Genomic DNA, 20,300 nt, shown 5'->3' with positions numbered 1-20,300 from the left:
CCGGTGGCTAATGAGAGCAAGTATTCCTTCAACTTTCTTTCAAGACAGTAATTCCAAGTTTGATTATCATCATGGAGCTGAAGTTCATCATTTTGACTCTTGGAGTCACATTACCTTTTCTGCCATTACTTTTGGCAGCTAAGGACGGAGAGTCCTGTACAGAAGATGAAGACTGCGACTACGATTCAATATGTCATAAAAAAGAGTGTAAATACTTATGTGGCCCTGAAATAAACCTCTGCCCGGGACGATCATGCTTATTAAAAGCTAATCACGTTGCCAGTTGTGGAGTTTTGACGTCTCTTATAATGGGTGAAGATTGTAATAATAATAAGGACTGTGCCTACAATTTAAAATGTAACCTGGAGAAAAAGAAGTGCCATAATCCATGTGTGGACTATAAAGATTGTGAAAAAAATGGTACAACATGCTTTGTGATAAATCATGAAACAATATGTCACTCGCTCACTCCTTTCTGTCAAAACGACAACGACTGTGCTGATTGCATGAAGTGTTCAGGAATCACTTGTGTAAATCCCTGCAAAGATCTTTTATGCGTCACTGGTAAAAAATGCGTCTCTATTAATCATAAAGCTACTTGTGTAGAAGATGAAGCTGCTTTGGTTTCTGGTACTACTGGTACTGATTAGTAAAAAGTCTTTATTTATGTTTTAGCAACAAAATAGTGATAAATATAATGAAAAACTTTCCTTTTTTAGGGCATAAAACCTGTCCATGTCCCTGGTGGGATCCTTTCTGCTTTCTCGGATTCTACAGTTACCTTTGTTGAACCCAATAAAGTGGAGAATTCAACCATATTCATATCGCAAAGAAGAATTCTATATATTAAGCATATTTTAATCGCTACATTTCTAATTTGGGTTTCAGGGAATTTTATTTCAATATTATTATTAATGTAACATACATTCGCAATAAAGAATTCAAAAAATGATTCATAAGCCGTACAATTATTTTCAAAGCTTCTTTCCTCAAGCCCAACAATTCTCAATTCCAAAAAATCTTCACAACATCAATTCACAAAGCACATTGATAAAAAAAAAACAGCAAAAAATTGCATAGATTCCAGCTAGAAAAATAAATCATAATTAATAACGAAAGCAACAGCAAGAGGTGAACCGCCGAAACCGACCACTGACAGGTGACATTAATTTAACGACGTAAATAAAATATCGGGGAATGAATCCAATAAAAAAGCAACAAAGGCTCGGAAAAAAAGGTATCCTTTTAAATTTCAATAAAACGTCACTTGTCTGTCGTCGTTATAAATCATCCGAAGTGAGGCTAAGGCTGAAGCCGAAGAAACCCTAGATCGTCTATATATGCAGTGGGTTGTCTGTGGGAGCACACACACAATGGGTCCATCAGTCGGACTGAGTACACCACCAAGAACCGGGAAGTATCAAGGACATCCTTGAGTGGTGGAAAGAAAAGAGACCCAGAATAAAGGAGTCGGAAGGAAGGAAGTAAAGTTGGTTTTACTTTTAGTTTAACTCTTGGCTCTTTTGGAAAAAAAAAAAAAAATAAAATAAAATAGGATAGATTGTGGATGGTATGGGAATCCGATATCTTGGTCAGCGGATTCGCCTCACTTTTACTGTCTACACCAGCCAATTTCGAGGATTTTCTGCTCTGAATTTTCTGGTCAGTCCTCTCGGTATCCTTAACCCACATAAGGCGGGAAGAAAGCTCCGGGAAGAAAAAGAATGGTGATAATAATAATAATAAAAGCATTTGGAGAAGCAAGAGGGATCAAATCAAGAGACTTATGTGGTGAAAACACATGCGTGTGGCCATCAGCTGGACGGGATTTGGATTGACGAAGAGAAAAAGAAAAGGAGCTTCGTGTTATGTTCTATTGAACCGAACGTGTCCAAACCCGAAATTGTTTATGTTTGCCGATAGAGAGGGTACACAGTCGGTTCGATAACGTATTGGGGACGTTAGGTAGTTTGGATCGAGAAGGGATAAGTTTCCGTTATACACGTCCATCGGCGGGTGGAGTTTAAGGACCAGAGGAAGCAAAGCAAGGGAGGTGCCTCGCCTAAGGCAATAAAGGATACGTATACATGCCACGAGGTTATAATCTCCCTTGGGTAACTTGCAAATTCAATTTGTCCACCGTAATTACATCAGAGCGATGAAATAATAATAATAGCAGGCTCTGCAAAAAATCAATCACGTTTTAAGAGTTTAAGGAATTTAAAGGTATTTATTTAATATAATAACCGAAGCCCGGATTTTTTTAAGTAATTACTCTCTCTTGAGTGAAAAGGTTTAATTATTACGGGAATTTGTTTTAATTAGTGATTGATCGTTCTATTGAGGCTTAATGAGACTTCTTTTAAGGACGGGGTTTTTTGCGAAAACAGCTGGTGGATTTTTATTCAAATCTTGGAAAAATTATAACATTTTTTTAATAAGTTCGAAATTAATATTTCGAAATAAAAGTGAAATTTAAAAAATAATAATTCTCTCGAAGCTCTCTACACAGAAAAAAGGGTTCAATTGAGCCAAGAAAATATTTCTCTTAATTATTTTCTTGAGCGAAAAAAAAAATTGTTTTTGACACAAGAAATTTCACTTATTTCAACAAAATTAATTTTCTTGCTTTAAGAAATACGTATCTTGATCCAAGAAAATTTATTTAAGTCAAGAAAATCTTATTTTGAAAAAATTCAGCCTCTTGTTCCAAAAAATTTAGTTCTTGATAGAAGTTAATTTTCTTTTCTTGAGAAAATTTCTCTCTTGCTCCAAAAAATTAAATATCTCGATAGAAGTAAATTTTTATTAATATTTTTATTGATTAACGTATCAAATGGGAAGATCAAATAATATTGAATCATTTTTTTTCATTCAATATGTATAATTTCACGCTAAAATAATATAAAATGGCAACCAAATATTCAAGAGAAAAATTTTCTCAAGGTGAGAAAATTTTTTTCTCAGCTGAAGTAGATGGCGCTGCTTCCCTAAAGTATCTAAAAATCTTGATCAAATATAAAAATTTATTGTATCAAGTATTTATGATAATTTGAATTAAGAAAAAATTACTTCCACCAAGAATAGAATTTCAAGAAAAATTTTTACTACTTGAGCCAAGAATTTTATTCTCCAGTCAAGAAATTTTTCTTTCTGTGTATGTATTCAATTATTTATTTATCTGATTGTTTGTAATTATCATTATAATTGTTATTAAATCGATAATATTTCTCTCGAATGAATTAATTTTGTTTTTTCAATGCATAAGTGGAGATTTAATAGATCCTAAAATTCCTCAGGAAATAAATAAAATTTTTCTCAATATTTTAAATTACCCATAACTTTAAAATAACAAAATTTAGGGGTCTTCTTAATCTTACGATAAAATTGTTTTTCCAAACTTAAATATTAATGACAAATAAAATAGTTTATCGTCCGGGCGACAGTAAACCTACTAATTAAAAAACAAACTTTTCAATGAGCTTTAAAATTAAAGGTCTCTTAAATAATTATTTGAAACCGCAAAAATATGCAAATGCAAGCCGTGGATATTTAAAATATATTAAGAAAAATAGTGAATTAGGCGGCTATTTAATTAAAACCGTAGTTTAATCTCCGAGAAAACGGAGCCTTCGCTGGAACAAAGTACAAGGCTAAGCCTGAAGATATTAGACTAAAGTAATCCAGTTTATTGACGGACACATTTAGTGAACAGACGATGTGTTTTTATATTAATAGGCGCATAATAGTTGATAGGAAAATTTGATAGGGTCGGAGTGTCATTTGCAGAAGTGAATACTTGTTGAAATGACCTCTTTGGGGAATTTTTCACCGAGCGGTTATGCAGACAATGATAAAGGGTTAAGGCGGCAATTCCCTTAGGACAGAGCCGGATGTCGCTCGGTACGATAGAAACCATAAAATAACAAATTCCGGTAGTTATACGGGAGCTAAACCAGCAGAAACTGCCGTCGGTGTACTCCCATTGCTTTTACTTGACGCTTCGTTAAAGTGGATCGAGTCACGAAAGTCACTAAACGGTTTTAACGCGCCTCGTGATAACGTATCAACGAGCTGCGGAAATACTTGTGAGAACCGCATCGCGGAACTTCAGTAATGAGCATAATCGTCTTCTTCATTATACATATCATATACACGTCAAAGCGGCACTTTGAACTCTTTAACATATTTTTAAAAAAACAAATAATTCATAAAGTTACATTCACGCCAAAGTAGTTTTTATTATTTAAAATTTTTTTTCGTTGGCTAATACTTGGTGCGATGTCGCATTTTCGTAAGTGCTTTTTGGCCTCCCGATATAACACACACGTTCTTCCAAATGACCAGTAAATTCCCACCGGTGTAGTAGTCGAGCCAGGGGGTTGCTGAAAAAAATTTATATACGCGTCAACCATGCCAAAGTTTTATTGCAAAGGGTATACATTGCGACACAATGATAATTTATTGTCCCCTAAAAATATCATATTCATAAATATACTATGCTTTATTACTTTATTTCAATATTTTAATTCATCAATTTGTTTTTATTTTTCATTTTTAAAAATAATAATATTGCTAATTGTTTGAAACTTTTCTTATTGAAAAATATAATTTTATAAAAATTTATAAACTTTTTTTTTGGCATTAAGGAGCATTAATTGAGTCCTAATTTATTAATAAAAGTTTATATTTTATCAATTTGTAAAGGAAATTTTTTAATCAATAAGAAAATCGATTTTTCTCTCCTAGTAACTTTTCAGCCGTACTAACTTGTATCCGGGTCAAATGTTGTTTTAATAGTTTTAACAACAAATTTATTTTATGTTTGTTATTAACTAACATATTTATTATTACAGTTTTAAGAACAAATTTTTTTATGTTCGCTATTAATTAACACCTAAGTTTATCAAGATCGTGTTGTCAGCATGTTAAATCCTTTATTTGTGTTTTTTAATTAGTTTTTTTTTAACTATCCTAAATAATTTATAGTTAAATATATAAACAATAATGTTTCTAAGGTTGAAATAATATAGAAGTCTTTTTAATAAACAACTTCATGTAGACATTTTGTACTTGTCCCACCAGTCGCAATAAAAAAAATTTTTTTAATTATTTCTACGTAAGTAATCAGTCTAATTCTTCATAATATTGAATGTTTGTAGGATAAATTTTGTATTGAGAGGGAAGTATTTTTTAAAAGTTTAGTGGTCGAACTGAAATTCGACTTTAAGTATACCGCGGTAAGAGAGAAGGATTTTTCCATGTCCCACCAGTCGCACTCAGTCAAATGATAATTACGAGAAACTTAAAAAGTAATCGAGGTTTTTGAAAAAGGGATATTGTTAATTAGTTATTCTTAAATATTATAAGATAAATTTTACTATAGTATAAGTTTCAGTCACATAATTATAGCTTATAATTGATGGAATTCCAGAGTCAAATGTTTTTTTTTTTACATTAAAGATATTTGTTGACATATTTAAATTTGTACATCAGTTCTTGCAATTGCATGACTGTAAGTGCTATTGAAATTAAATGTAGAATAATGAGTTTACAATTCCTCGCGAGTTTTGTTTAATTGTATCAAATATTGTTTGTTATTATAAATTTATATAATTTTTACATGTTTTAGTTATTGTTTTATTTTCTTAGGTAAAAAAATTTTTATTAAAAACCTAAATAAATATAAGTTATGCAGTTAAATGTCCCACCAGTCACTATGGAATACCCCTTAAGTTAATTTTATAAAGCTTTTAATATTGAAAAATCATCATTATAAAAAAATTTCAATTTTTTATTGAAAAAATACCACTTAGAAAACAATTTTCTTTACTGTCTTATTTTTTGACAAGCTTTAAGAAAAAACAATATTTAATGACCCCAAAAAAAATTCTAAATATAATTTTATAGATTAAAATATTCCAAAAAGTGAAACTAAACAATTACTTACAAAAAAAAAGTTAACTTTAAAACTTTTCTCAAAATTCTGATTTAAAAGATGAAACGTAAAAAAATCCGCCATAAACGAAATTGAAAACAGAAGCTATGAAATTAGACGAGTTGAAAATAGAATAATCCGTGTAAGCAAAAAAAGGAATTTGAAATTGATATTTTAATTGATAAAACGTAGCAATTAGTAACAGTACAAGCTCTGGGACATATATGTCTGTCAGTACAACATTTATCCAGATGATTCTAATACCGCAGAGAGGGATGAGGACATCTCACACTGTTTTCGGATCAACTCCAGACTAATTGGACGCGACGTAATCCTACATGACGTAGATAGTAGGGACTATCGCGAGCGCGATCGAGTCAATTCACCATGTAGATTACCATCATCGTGCCGGTGGTTTTCCTTGGTGACACGTTAGCGCCCTCCCTGCCGTTCACTTCATCATCACGTATATACGTATAGATCGGTCCAATTCCGTGTTTTCCTGGACGGAACCGCCGATGGACCGGGAACTGAATATTCGGGCAATATGTGGTGGGTTAACCACTCGAGCCCGATGGATCCGATGGATCCGCTGGCCATCTTGTCATCTCCGAAAATTGGTCGAAGCGTCCTAAAAAAATATTTGAATGGCTATTTCCCGGGCGGTAATCGAATCTTGCTCTGTTTTTTCCTCGGGCCAGCCAATCTCGGCATCATGCTGTTTATTTTCATCGGTGCTCTCTCATTTCACATACAAATCAATTGCACATCATATTCTAGTCCTCGGGCACACACGCAACCAATTCGCTTGGGGCACTGCATATGAATTACTAGATTACAATTTTGTTTACTTCGCATTCATGAATCAATGCATACGCTACATTTTCATCCCTCGAATATGTATTTACACGCTTACTGAATTACATAAATCGTTATGCACTTCAGCTCCGAAATTAGTGTTTATATATACAACAGATTCATGTTTATGAAAATTCATTAACGTTTGTCATCGCTACTCATCCGTTTGTTTTCATTTAAATATATTTACTCCAGGATAAACCAGCCCTTTCCTGCCCATTTTATTCCGATTTAATATCAATCAACAAATATGGACAGTTACGATACTAATTTTGTTTGATTTTTCATTTTAAATAATATTTTTACTTTATACTCTGAAAAAATTTGTTAATTCGATAAAAAAAATATTCAAAATTTCACTTTTGGTTCAAAATGTTTAAATGTTTACTTGAAATTAATTTAAAAAATTAAAACAAAATTAAAACAAAGAGGACGAAGAAAAAATAACTAACTTTCAAGAATTTAACCAATTCAACGACATACTTAAATAGTTTTTCTTCCCTCCGTCAATTTTCCGCCCGCTGCGCTAAATGAAAATGCCGCTTTCCGCCTCCGTCGAGGAGAAAAATAGTATTCTCACCACGGGCAGGAAATAAGAAAGCCTCAGATCACATGTTTGTCGACCTCGGCTTCGCCTCGGTCAACAATTACATGTAATCTGAGACATTTCTTATTTTCCTGCCCTAGGTAAGAAATATACTAAATTTCTTCCTAATTATTTTCTTGAGCGAAAAAAAAATTTTTTTTTGACACCAGAAATTTCACTTATTCTATCAAAATTAATTCTCTTGCTTTAAGAAATACGTATCTTGATCCAAGAAAATTTATTTAAGTCAAGAAAATCTTGTTGTTTTGAGAAAATTTAGCCTCTTGCTCCTAAAAATTTAGTTCTTGATTTTTTTCAAAATCGAGTTTTCATCAGATCTCGACGTTTTAAGGTCCTAGGAAGCTTCCCTGACTATTCCCGCGAGGGTGTCACTAATGGCTTTATCAATCAACTTTAAAAACTAATCAGTTCTTAACATCAAAAAACCACGTCGATTGCCGCTGATCCGGTCAAAATCGGTTGATTCGTTCGAGAGATATCGTGCAGGGAAGAAAACCCAAAAAAGTGTTTTTTCGGAATTACTCCAAAATTTCTAGTTTGACCAATTAAAACCTAAAAATTCTTTATGAGGCTTAAAAAACTGCGTAGAATGCCGCCAATCGCGTAGAAATTGGTTCATTCATTCAAAAGTTATTGCGATTTGAAAATTCAAAAAATAGTGTTCTATGAAACTTTTATCAGACTTTTGAGCTCAAAGAGCTCAAAAGCATAGAAAAGGTATCTTTTTGAGCTTGGAGAGCTCAAAACAACACATAGATTGTATTTTTGAGCTTGAAGAGCTCAAAAACTTCGTAGGTGCAATTTTAAGCGCCTAGGTATTAACGGAATTAGCGGGAAGTTGCAGGCATGGCCTTTAGGGCCAACCGTTTTCCTAATTTTTTTTCATTCAATATGTATAATTGCACGCTAAAATAATATAAAATGGGAACCAAATATTCAAGAGAAAAATTTTCTCAAGGTGAGAAAATTTTTTTCTCAGCTAAAGTAGATGGCGCTGCTTCCCTAAAGTATCTAAAAATCTTGATCAAATATAAAAATTTATTGTGTCAAGTATTTATGATAATTTGAATTAAAAAAAAATGACTTTCACCAAAAATAGAATTTCAAGAAAAATTTTTACTTCGGCCAACACAACTTCGGTCTTCCTTCAGACACCCGAAAATTTTCTTGAGCCAAGAATTTTGTTTCCAGCCAAGAAATTTTTCTTTCTGTGTACAAGGTGGCGAAAGTGTTAGAGCTCTTGACACGTGACTAGAGAAACTTGGGTTCGATTCCCGACTTGGTTCCGAAGCTCCATATTTTTTCAAAGTCACTCTTTGCTTTCAATAAATTTTCTCTTTAATCAATAAATTTTTTTTTCAGCATATTTATAAAATATTTCACAATAATCACCGTAAAAGAAATAAAAAAAAATGTGAGCCGTCATGGGACGCCTGGCAGATGTGAAACATCGTGTGTGTACAAGTAATATGCATAAAAGATAATATTATTATAGGAATTAAATATAGCCTAATGAAAAAATGAAGTATTACGAATTTCTTACAGAAAATGGTAACTTTATTTAATAAACATTTATTTACATGTGATATAAAAATTCGATATTAATATCAAGTGGCCACAATTTAAATATTTTCATCTGTGACTTCAGTAATAGTTATATTCGATGTTTCCTCAGCCGGTATTACTGTGACGATTGGTCGATGATAACTAAAGTACGTTACAAAAGTATTGGATGAAACATTATCAAGATATCTCACAAATACAGCATCTATTGTTGTTCCATATTTGGTAGTAGATTCTCTTGGATTGTTGTTGATTTGCAATTGAAATTCTTTTTGAAGAAATGTCATTAATGGCATTGATTCAGATCTTGCAAAATTTACATTAAAATTTCCAGCTAAAATTAATGGTAGTTTATGTTTATTCGTTTTAAAAATTATTGAACCTCTTTGACTATAAGGAAATAACCTTTCATGTAAAAATGAAATTATATGATCCATTTTGTTATTAGGTGAAATGTATACTACAATCATAATTAATTCACTTCCGTCTTCTAGTTTAACATGTGAAGCACACATATCACCAATAGATGTTTGGGAAACATGAACTTCTGTAGCATTTTGAACTGCTAGATCCATGTTGAGTGTAGTAACATGTGAAGTGTTGTTGTTTTTGTAAATGGCCACTCCAGCGGCCAGATCTAAGATAAAAATTAAAATAGTCTGGTACTATTCGATTAATAAAGTCTTACACAACATTGATAGTATGCCTTGTGTTTAACTGATCAGGGTGGCGTCCAGTTTCAATAATAATATTTTGTGATCCCTGTGATGATTGTTGGGAACTGAAATATTTAAAAAAATATGATATTAAAATACACAAGAAAAAGAAAAAAATTTTGAGTGTGGCTTCAATATACTCATGAACTCAAATCTTAGTTAATTATTGCAATATATGACTAAAGATTTGCAAATATAAATTTTATTAATAAATTTTTCCATATTAATTCCTTCATGAATAATGAAAAAAATAATTAATTGAAGATAATATTAATATAATTTATATAATTATTAATCTTAATATAATTTATATAATTACTAATATGATTAATATAAATATAATTAATTAAATATAAAAATATAATAATTACATTTATGGACACTTGAAAAATACGATCTACTTACTGATGACTTGGTAGTATGCCATAGTGTAGTTTCACTTTCTTTGCACAAGGTTGATCACTTTGATCTTCTGAGTTATCACTATCACACATATTTTATTGTCAAAAATTAAAATAAAAATGTTTCACATCAAAATTAAATAAAACGCAGGTTATGTGTACCGTAGTAAATAACAACGTCGAACTGAGTGAGAAGCCACGCCGTACACTCTACTACATATAAAATATATATATATGTATACCTCAGTATAGCGTGGCGACCCGTCGCCACACCATAAACTCTACTTCACATAAAATATATATATGTATATCTTAGTACATCGTGGCGACCCGTCGTCACGGCAAGCGTCGCCACGCCAACAATTCGGTTTAAAAGTGAGCCTATAGATGTTTCACATAAAAAATAATGAAAAATTGAAACAATAATTGACATAATAAAATCAATGTTTAATTAACGAGACGTTAAAAGGTCGGCGTAATTTAAGCCCCGATAAAATGTAAATTCATTTGAAGTAAAGGAGTTTAAATTAATCGCAAATAGACTGTGATTAGTCTTTCAACTGAAACTCTTTCTCTCTTTCACTTAACCCAGGTCCTTTATTTTCAATCCGGTGTCTTGATTCTCTTTCACTTTTTATTCTTAATAAACTTTTTTCCGAGTTCTCTAATCGCCTGGACTCCACCTGAAAAAAGTCAATTCCGTAGATTTAAAAGCGCCTCCCCCTGAAAGAGGGTCAGCGGAGGAAGGCACCAAGAATTCTCAAGGATCTGGTCCGGGAAGAGCGAGGAAAAGTGAAGAAATTAAAAAAAAAAAAACAAAAAGGAAAGCCATTCGTCGCTGAAAGAAGGGTTGGGGCTGGAAGTTGTCGCTTCCTCAGTCCTCGAGTTCGATATAGGTCGCGAACTTTTACATTTCAATTAGCATTTGCATCTCAAAGGGCTGCAAATAGAGCCACCAGCGTGGTCGTTGACGTGAACCCCGTCTGAGGTAATCATAGTCTCTGGATCCAGGTTCGAGCAAGAACAATGCCCTAGTCATATCTTTCCTCCCCGTCTCTCAAGGACCAATATATCTTCACTATATTTATACTATTATACCATTCGTCTCTTCGTTTACATAAAATCACAATTTACTATTTATAATATCGTTTATTATTATTTATAATCCCAAAGCTTTGTCTCGAAAACTTTCCTGACTTATGAATTCATTATAACCGATAACAAACTTATTTCATAAATATTGTTATTTATTATTTACTCTATTAGTGGATAGATAGATACAGATTCTTGGCATTACACTATCGTGTAATCTTCTTAGCGCATCGGCAAAAGTTTACCGATAATATTTATTTTTAATTAACATCAGGTGTACTCCACATTTCAATATCATCCCGGAGGTTAATAGTTTTCGTGTAATGGTAATGGCTCCTTTCATCCTATTCTAAAACTTTCCAGGTTAGAATCCTTTAAGACGCTTATTCTCCCTTATTGGTTGATTCTGTCATCTCTGATAGGTTAATCCTGATTAGGGAGGGGACTCGGTTCTTTGTTAGAACTAACCTTAATGTCCCTAGATTATGTTGTCGAATTTTTTTTCCCTAACTCGTATAAAGTAATGTAAATCATTTAAATGAAAATTAATTTTCACTTAAACTAATTTCACTTTTGCTTAACTAGTAAGATGCATTCAGTATTCAAATGCTTGGAGATCAGATAATTAATCCTGTGAGCAAACTTTCACTAATTTACAGGTGTCTAATTAATTACATTTGGTTCATTTGAGTTACAATACTCGCTTTATTTTTTAATGTCGAGATCTTTAAACATTTATAATGAAATTTTAGTTAATATAAATTAATTATTATTATTAATTCAATTTTACTGTTATTTTTATTAAACTTGTGCATTTTTTATCATTATAATCAGCTTTATAAATAAGCTCTATTTAATTTCAACTTTCCAATATGTAAATTTGTGTTTCAATACGTGAAAAAATTCACAGAAATCAATAAATATATGATTAAATAATATTTAATAATTCAAATCTTTTTATTAAATTACTTTTTACGAGCAGCGTGAAAAAAATTATTTTTAATCCTCTTTTTTCAGGATGATCTAAATTAATGAATAACTAATTTAAAAATTCAACACTATTTTTCTTGCAATAATTTAAACTACATATTTACATCAATAATATAGAAATTTTTATCTTATAGAGGCGCCTTACATATAATAGGACAGATCCGGGTTCGATTCCCGGCTTAGTAAAATGTCTTGATAATTTTTTTATTGATTTAGCTTATTAACAATAATAATTATTTCCAATTTTAAACACAACAAATTAAATATATAACAATTTTTTAAAACAATCAATAAAAATTTTTTAATTAATAAATATTCCAAAAAATATAAATATTAATTAATAATTAATTTAAAAATTAAACTCTATTTTTTATGCAATAATTTAAACTGCGTAGTTACCTCAATAATATTGAAATTTTCATCTATAAGAGGTGCCTTACATATAATCGGACAGATCCGGGTTCGATTCCCGGCTTAGTGAAATATCCTTATAATTTTTTTATTGAGTTAGCTTACAACAATGATAATTATTTCCAATTTTTATAATTTTAAACACAACAAATTAAATATATAACAATTTTTTAAAACAATCAATAAAAATTTTTTAATTAATAAATATTCCAAAAAATATAAATATTAATTAATAATTAATTTAAAAATTCAACTCTATTTTTTACGCAATAATTTAAACTGCATAGTTACCGAAATAATATTGAAATTTTTATCTTATAGAGGTGCCTTACATATAATCGAACAGATCCGGATTCGATTCCCGGCTTAGTAAAATGTCCTTTTAGTTTTTTTATTGAATTAATAAAAAATCAATCAACCAATAAAAATTTTTAAATTATTAAATATTCTAAAAAATCTAAATTTTTGTCTATCAAGCTTAAAAAACCAACTTAATTATCAATTAACCCCAACTATCCAGCAATAAACTCCCCCTCTATAAAAAGATGATGAAAGAACGTAATAATTAAAATATATCGCTATTAAAAGTCGCCGTATATTTATTACTTTAATGTAATAAAATGATTATTAAATAGTTTTATACAAGGTGATATTTTAACGGTACTTTTTTAGTGTTTAGCGTAACCAATAAATAAATACCCAGAGACTTACACCTTAATAAGTATATGAACCGAGCCATCAAGCGGTCTTTTACGAGGCGGTAAAATTGCTGTGATATAAAATGATGCGATTATCTTGTTAGAGCCTTTAAATTTCTCGATTGATCCGCTCCTGGATCAGAATAAACAAGGCACCTTAGGTTATTTTCGATTGGACTTTCTCATGCGTGTCCTACATACTATATATAATTCTATACTTTGTGATGTAATGCGCGCGCAAAGCCATTCCTTAAGGCAAGTTCCAGACAAAGTCATATAATTACCCAGCCTTTCAGAGTTAATACTTAAAATCTCTTTAGTTGTAATTAATAATTAACTTTGAGTTTGTTAATGAACGCAATGCTAGTTAATTAATTTCCGAGGAAGGTTATTTAAAAATAAGGTAATTTAGCTTTTATTTGGGAAGTTAATTACCGAGTAAAGTAATATTTATTTTCCATTGACTTGCTATTAAAGCACGATGGGTTTAGAAGGCAGCAAACGAATAAAAAGATAATAACAATAAAAGTGGAGATACAAGACGAGTTTAAGGGCAGTTTTAATCCTTCTTAAAGGTGAAAAAAGTTGTCTAGAGACAGCCTTAAAGAAGAGTAGCCGTAAAATGACTGAGCCGAGGACAGAGGGAGCGAGCGAGCCGGTGAATGAGCGCAGCCAATGAATGAGTAGAAAAACGACGCCGTAAAGAGAATTATGGTGGAAGGGGAACAAAACTTTAGCTTTGTTCGGCTAATGTCTCGTTAAGGGAAAGTTTTCTGCTGAAGTAACGGGTTAAATGGCCAGGGAAGAAAAGGTCTGTCCTAAATATAAGCTAGCCCGCATGTTCGCGGACTTCGTCAGGTTCGCTCCTAATCCTTCGGCTCCCCACCACAGTCTTCGGAGTTTGCCCCCAGCTCCTGGACTTGGGCACTGTTGCCACGAGGGGAAGAGGCTCCAGGGGCAGAGGGCGCTTCGCAGGCGGAAAGCCGCTGGCTACCATCTTTCATACACAAGGATTATCCTGGGAAATGCATAAATTATCAAAGCAGATAGAGAACTATATCCTCTTCCGTATACTAACTCAGAGATCCTCCCCGGCCCCGCGTCCCTTGCCCGGATCTTTCTTCTCGGAGCCCTCACCCTCGGTATCCACGCAAAATGCAACCGCTTGCGTACAAATCTCGCCTCTGGAAAATTTACCTTTTACGTTTAATTCAATCCCACCGCCGACTTTATCTTTACTTGACGTTCGTCGACGCCCTGGGATTAGATTCATGTTTAAAGCACATCAGAAATATTATTTTTTAATGTTGTTAAATGAGATTTATTTCTTGTTATTTTTAATTCGGTTTAATTGTTGTTTTTATGGAATTGATAATTGATAAAATTTATTTAATTATTTTTTTTTTCTTTTAAATACAATTTTTTTTTATCATTTTGTAAAAAATTATTAAAATGTTTAGTTTCACTTTTTAGAATATTTTAATCCATAAAATTATATTTGGAATTTTTTTTTGAAGTCATTAAATATTATTTTTTCTTAAAGTTCGTCAAAAAGTCAGACAGTAAAGAAAATTGTTTTCTAAATTTTTCTGGAATTCCATCAATTATAAGCTATAATTATGTGACTGATACTATAGTAAAATTTATCTTATAATATAAAAGAATAACTAATTAACAATATCCCTTTGTCAAAAACCTCGATTACTTTTTAAGTTTCTCGTAATTATCATTTGACTGAGTGCGACTGGTGGGACATGGAAAAATCCTTCTCTCTTACCAAAGGTATACTTAAAGTCGAATTTCAGTTCGACCACTAAACTTTTAAAAAATACTTCCCTCTCAATACAAAATTTATCCTACAAACATTCAATATTATGAAGAATTAGACTGATTACTTACGTAGAAACAATTAAAAAAATTTTTTTTATTGTGACTGGTGGGACAGGCATTTGTGACTGGTGGGACAAGTACAAAATGTGTACATGAAGTTGTTAATTAAAAAGACTTTTATATTATTTCAACCTTAGAAACATTATTGTTTATATATTTAACTATAAATTATTTAGGATAATTAAAAAACACTAATAAAGGATTTCGCATGCTGACAACACGATCTTGATAAACTTAGATGTTAATCAATCACGAACATAAAAAAATTTGTTCTTAAAACTATAATAATAAATATGTTAGTTAATAACAAACATAAAATGAATTTGTTCTTAAAACTATTAAAACAACATTTGACCCGGATACAAGTTAGTACGGATGAAAAATTACTAGGAGAGAAAAATCGATTTTCTTATTGATAAACAAAAATTTTCTTTACAAATTAGTAAAATATAAACTTTTGATAATAAATTAGGACTAAATTAGAGTGAAATGGAGAAATTTTTTAATTTTAGTCATTTTCCCATTTCGCATGGAATGCCCCAAATTTTATTAATTCTTTTTTTCTTTTAAATAAAATTTTTTTTTAACATTTTGTAAAAAATTATTAAAATTTTTAATAACTATCAATTGCAGTTAAATAATTTTTTTCTTATAAATTTTCTATTTTATAAAATATTTTTTTTCAATAATAAAAATTTTGTATTTTACAAAAAATTATAAAAATTATTCATTACAGTAAAATCATTTTTTGCTTATAAATTTTTTATTTTATAAATAAAATATAAATTATAGCAAAAATAATATTTTATCCTTAAAAAAAAAAAAAAAAAAAAAATAAAATTGAACCCTAAAAGTTGAAATTAAAAATAATGTAATAAATTTTACGTCGTTTAACTTGAGCTATTAAATATTCATATTTAATTATACATAATGTATTTATAAATAAATATATACCTGTTATATGTTAGATATATATGTATCTATATGGATCGAGGGGATTATTTTAAGTGAATAAATTATCAAACGGCGTTCAAGGACTCCGGGAGTTAAGCTTCTTAGTAAACTTGACAAGCAAATCCTTCTTCGAATGCTTATTGATTATTCACAAAGACGCCTTATTTTTAATTCCCGTCAACACACTCAATTTTTAGCTTTTTCACTTTAATAATAATAATAATATTTTATTCTCCTATACTTATACTTTAATATGTTATACATATGAAAGACAGCTTCTGCCTTCCGTTAGTATTCCTGAATATTAATAAGGGCTTTGCTTTTTGTTGCAGTGGGAACATGCTCTTCGGAGAGAAAAAGCCTGCAAGAGATATGCGAATCAATTAGGACGGACGACAGTCTGTTTACGATGTTTCGTTTGAACCCAGAACCGATAACGTGTCCTTTTAATGGGGCACCTTACACATTCACCTACAACCGCGGTGATAAAGAATGCAATTCTCCAGTTAGTGTCGCTGAAAGCTGCACTGATCCCAGTAAATTGCTTCTTAAGTATCAAGCTTGTCCAGATATTGAAGACTCTGAAAGTATAAGTAAGTTTTACATTTATTTATTTTTTTATACACAAAAAAAATTTACTTGAATTAAGTAAATAATTTATCAGAACTTCATCTAAGTTTAAGTAAATTTTGATTCAAAAATTTTTCTCTTGATTCAAGTTCATTTTTTTTTCACTGTATATAATTTGAAAAAATTAATACATATTTAAAATTATAAAAAAAATTATTAGTCTGAGAAAAAAAATTAATTTTGAAAAAAAAGAAAATTTTTGTGAAAAAATATTAATTTATTAAAAATTTTATTTTTTAGCTAAAAAAATAACACTTTTTTTTATAGTAACTTTTTATAACAAAAAAGTTTTTGAAATTTGGAAAAAAAAAAATTTTAAGACAATTAAAAAAATTTTTTTTTCCAATTTTAGAAAATATTTTTTCAACAAGAAATTCACTGTGAAAAAAATTTTTATTTCTTCAGCTGAAAAATAAAGTTTTTAATAAATTAATTTTTTATTACAAAAATTTTAATTTTTTTTTTTTTAGTGAATTATTTTTCTGTGCACTCGTTAAAAAATTTCCCAAAGAAATAATTTCAACAAGTATTATATTAGATTATGCTATAAAAGGATTTATTTGTATCAAAAAATATTTGTTAATATTTAACAAATCATTTATTAGAGATTACTTTTTAGTATTAAACAAATATTTCTTAGTATTTAAAATAATTTGTTTGCATTTAATAAATCTGATATTCATTTATTAAATATTAATAAATCTTTTTAAATACTAAGAAATATTTGTTAAAGACTAAAAAGTGGTCTCTAATAAATGATTTGTTAAATATCAACAAATATTTTTAATTATAAAAAAATCCTTCTATCAGTGTGAGTATATTATTCTAAATAAATAATTAAATTTAGTTCATCAAATATAATACCTTTATTAAATTATGACTCGAAAGGAATATCTTTACAAGAAGCGCTCTTGTAACAAGTGTAACGATCTTTCAGTCACACACACACACACACACACACACACACACACACACACACACACACACACACACACACACACACTTAATAATAACAGTAATAGTAATAATAATAAGACTTATGACTAACTTATTACTATTATTATATATACCTAAATCTATAAACATATAGAAAATATCTTATATCATATAAACATCTTTTATCATATAAACATTCATTCCTCAAAATAGTATTCGATACCACAGATTAATTTTGAGCTCTGGCGTCTAATTAATGACGCATATTCCAACATATTATATTAAGGAAGTTCGAGCGTAACTAATGAGTCAAAATAATGTTAAAATTTTTTTTAAATTTTAGTCTTGTCAAAATTCTTTATTTTAATTTAAAATAATTTAAACAATTTAATAATTGATGATTTTTACTTATTTAATAAAGTAAAGTAATAAAATGACTTTGGTATTTATTACTTGCCGGAATAAATAAACAGATTTGGCAATAGCGCGCTTGATTATACCCATAACTGAGACGTGGATGAGTGTGTAAGTTAAATATTTCTCTTTCTGTAACTATATTTCTATCCTTTTCTTTTTTCTCAGCTGTTGACGCGATGTTGTCAAATTTTTATTCGAATAAATAGCTGACGATAAACGAGTTACAAACATAAAATTTGACTTGAAATATTTCAAAAATTATATCGGTAATGTATTATTATTAAATTGTTTTTATATTTTGCAATAATCCAAGTTTCTTGTGTATAGTTTTTTATCCGTTAAAGTTGGGAGGTTAATATTGAAAAAAATAACTAAAGTTTCGACAAAAGTTTGTCCGCCAAAGAGCCCGTGTATAAGGAGATAAAATATGTGATTTTTTTAAATTAATATCTAAGTAACTAAACGGTGAATCTTTTTAAAATTTTGAGATTAGATAAATGACGTATTTATTTATACGTACACTGATAGAAGGATTTCTTAGCATTTAAGAAGATTTCTTTGTATTTAAGAAATCATTTCTTAGCATTTAAAAAATATTTCTTAGTATTTAAGAAATATTTCTTTGTATTTAAGAAATATTTCTTAGTAGTTATATTTCTTAATATATAAGAAATATTTCTTTGTATTTAAGAAATATTTTTTAAATATTAAGAAATGATTTCTTAAACACAAAGAAATCTTTTTAAATACTAAGAAATCCTTCTATCAGTGTATACTTAATATCAAAGCTCAAAATTGGAAATTATTTTTTATATTAAATCCGCTCGAACCTCTTTAACTTATGCAAATGACAATCCGACCCTATCAAATTTTCCTATCAACAATTATGCGCCTATTAATATAAAAAGTTTGGAAAATCCAAAAGTGCACGACTCATAATGCTCATTTAATTATGAAATATAAAGAAAAAAAAAAAAAAAACTTAAGTCGTTCAAAATTAATTGCCGAAAAAACAGCTGTAGTAGGAAAGTACTGCACAAGCGCCCCTGGTGGAATAAAATGTACATAATATCTATAGATATAGATATATCACCATCCGTGTTAATTTTACATGGATATATATAGATATACAGTCTTGTAGTTTTCGTTTTTTATTAATTGTAATTAAACGACACTGAATTAATTAACCATTCGCATTCAGTGACCTACAATCGTCGATTAGAATTAAAAAAAAAAAAATTTAACTCAAATAATTGATTTTTTCACAAGTTACAGTGTTTCCGGGGTTTCATACATGACGGACAGGAAAATTTTTTGACCTATTTTGATGTTTTTTTCCGTTTCTATTGCAGTAAATCAATTTTTAGAAAGTATGGAATTAATCTCCATTAAATTATCTCGACAATAGTATGCAAAATATCTTGATTCCGTGAACTAACAAGGCTATAATACTAAAAATAGTTGCTAAAATGAGGCGAAAAAAATTTTTCGATCGTAAAGCACTCTCTGATGCTTCGCATCATGAGTCGTGCAAAACATCGTCTGTTCACTAAATGTGTCCATCAATAAACTGAATTACTTTAGTCTAATACCTTCAGGCTTAGCCTTGCACTTTGTTCGGGCGAAGGCTTCGTTTTCTCGGAGATAAAACTACGGTTTTAATTAAATAGCCGCCTAATTCACTATTTTTTATAATATTTTAAATATCCACGGCTTGCATTTGCATATTTTTACGGTTTCAAATAATTATTTAAGAGACCTTTAATTTTAAAGCTCATTGAAAAGTTTGTTTTTTAATTAGTGGGTTTACTGTCGCCCAGACGATAAATTATTTTATTTGTCATTAATATTTAAGTTTGGAAAAACAATTTTATCGTAAGATTAATAAGACCCCTAAATTTTATTATTTTAAAGTTATGGGTAATTTAAAATATCGAGAAAAATTTTATTTATTTGCTGAGGAATTTTAGGATCTATTAAATCTTCACTTACGCATTGAAAAGACATAATTAATTCATTCGAGAGAAATATTATCGATTTAATAACAATTATAATGATAATTACAAACAATCCGGTAGACAATCAGATAAATAAATAATTGAATACATAGAGAGGTTGATATGTCGAATGAAATTTAAATTTCAGTAGCCAATGTCTAGCCGATTAAATTTTAAAAAGAACCAAAGCAATTTCCATTTT

The 20,300-nt window shown here is 29.7% G+C and overlaps 1 protein-coding gene across 1 annotated transcript in view; it reads left to right on the top strand.

The window, feature by feature from the left end:
- Window positions 1–20,300, top strand: part of LOC123267828 — a 278,164-nt gene that overhangs the window by 235,333 nt on the left and 22,531 nt on the right. The window contains exon 5 of the mRNA XM_044732689.1: window positions 16,451–16,711. Within this exon, the coding sequence (XP_044588624.1) occupies window positions 16,451–16,711 (261 nt within the window). The remainder of the gene's footprint in view (window positions 1–16,450; window positions 16,712–20,300) is intronic.

The sequence above is a fragment of the Cotesia glomerata genome, linkage group LG6, assembly GCF_020080835.1.
Source record: "Cotesia glomerata isolate CgM1 linkage group LG6, MPM_Cglom_v2.3, whole genome shotgun sequence".
In the NCBI taxonomy this organism is placed as follows: domain Eukaryota; kingdom Metazoa; phylum Arthropoda; class Insecta; order Hymenoptera; family Braconidae; genus Cotesia; species Cotesia glomerata.
Note: the sequence above shows the minus strand (reverse complement) of the source record. Positions and strands in the feature narration are given on the sequence as shown.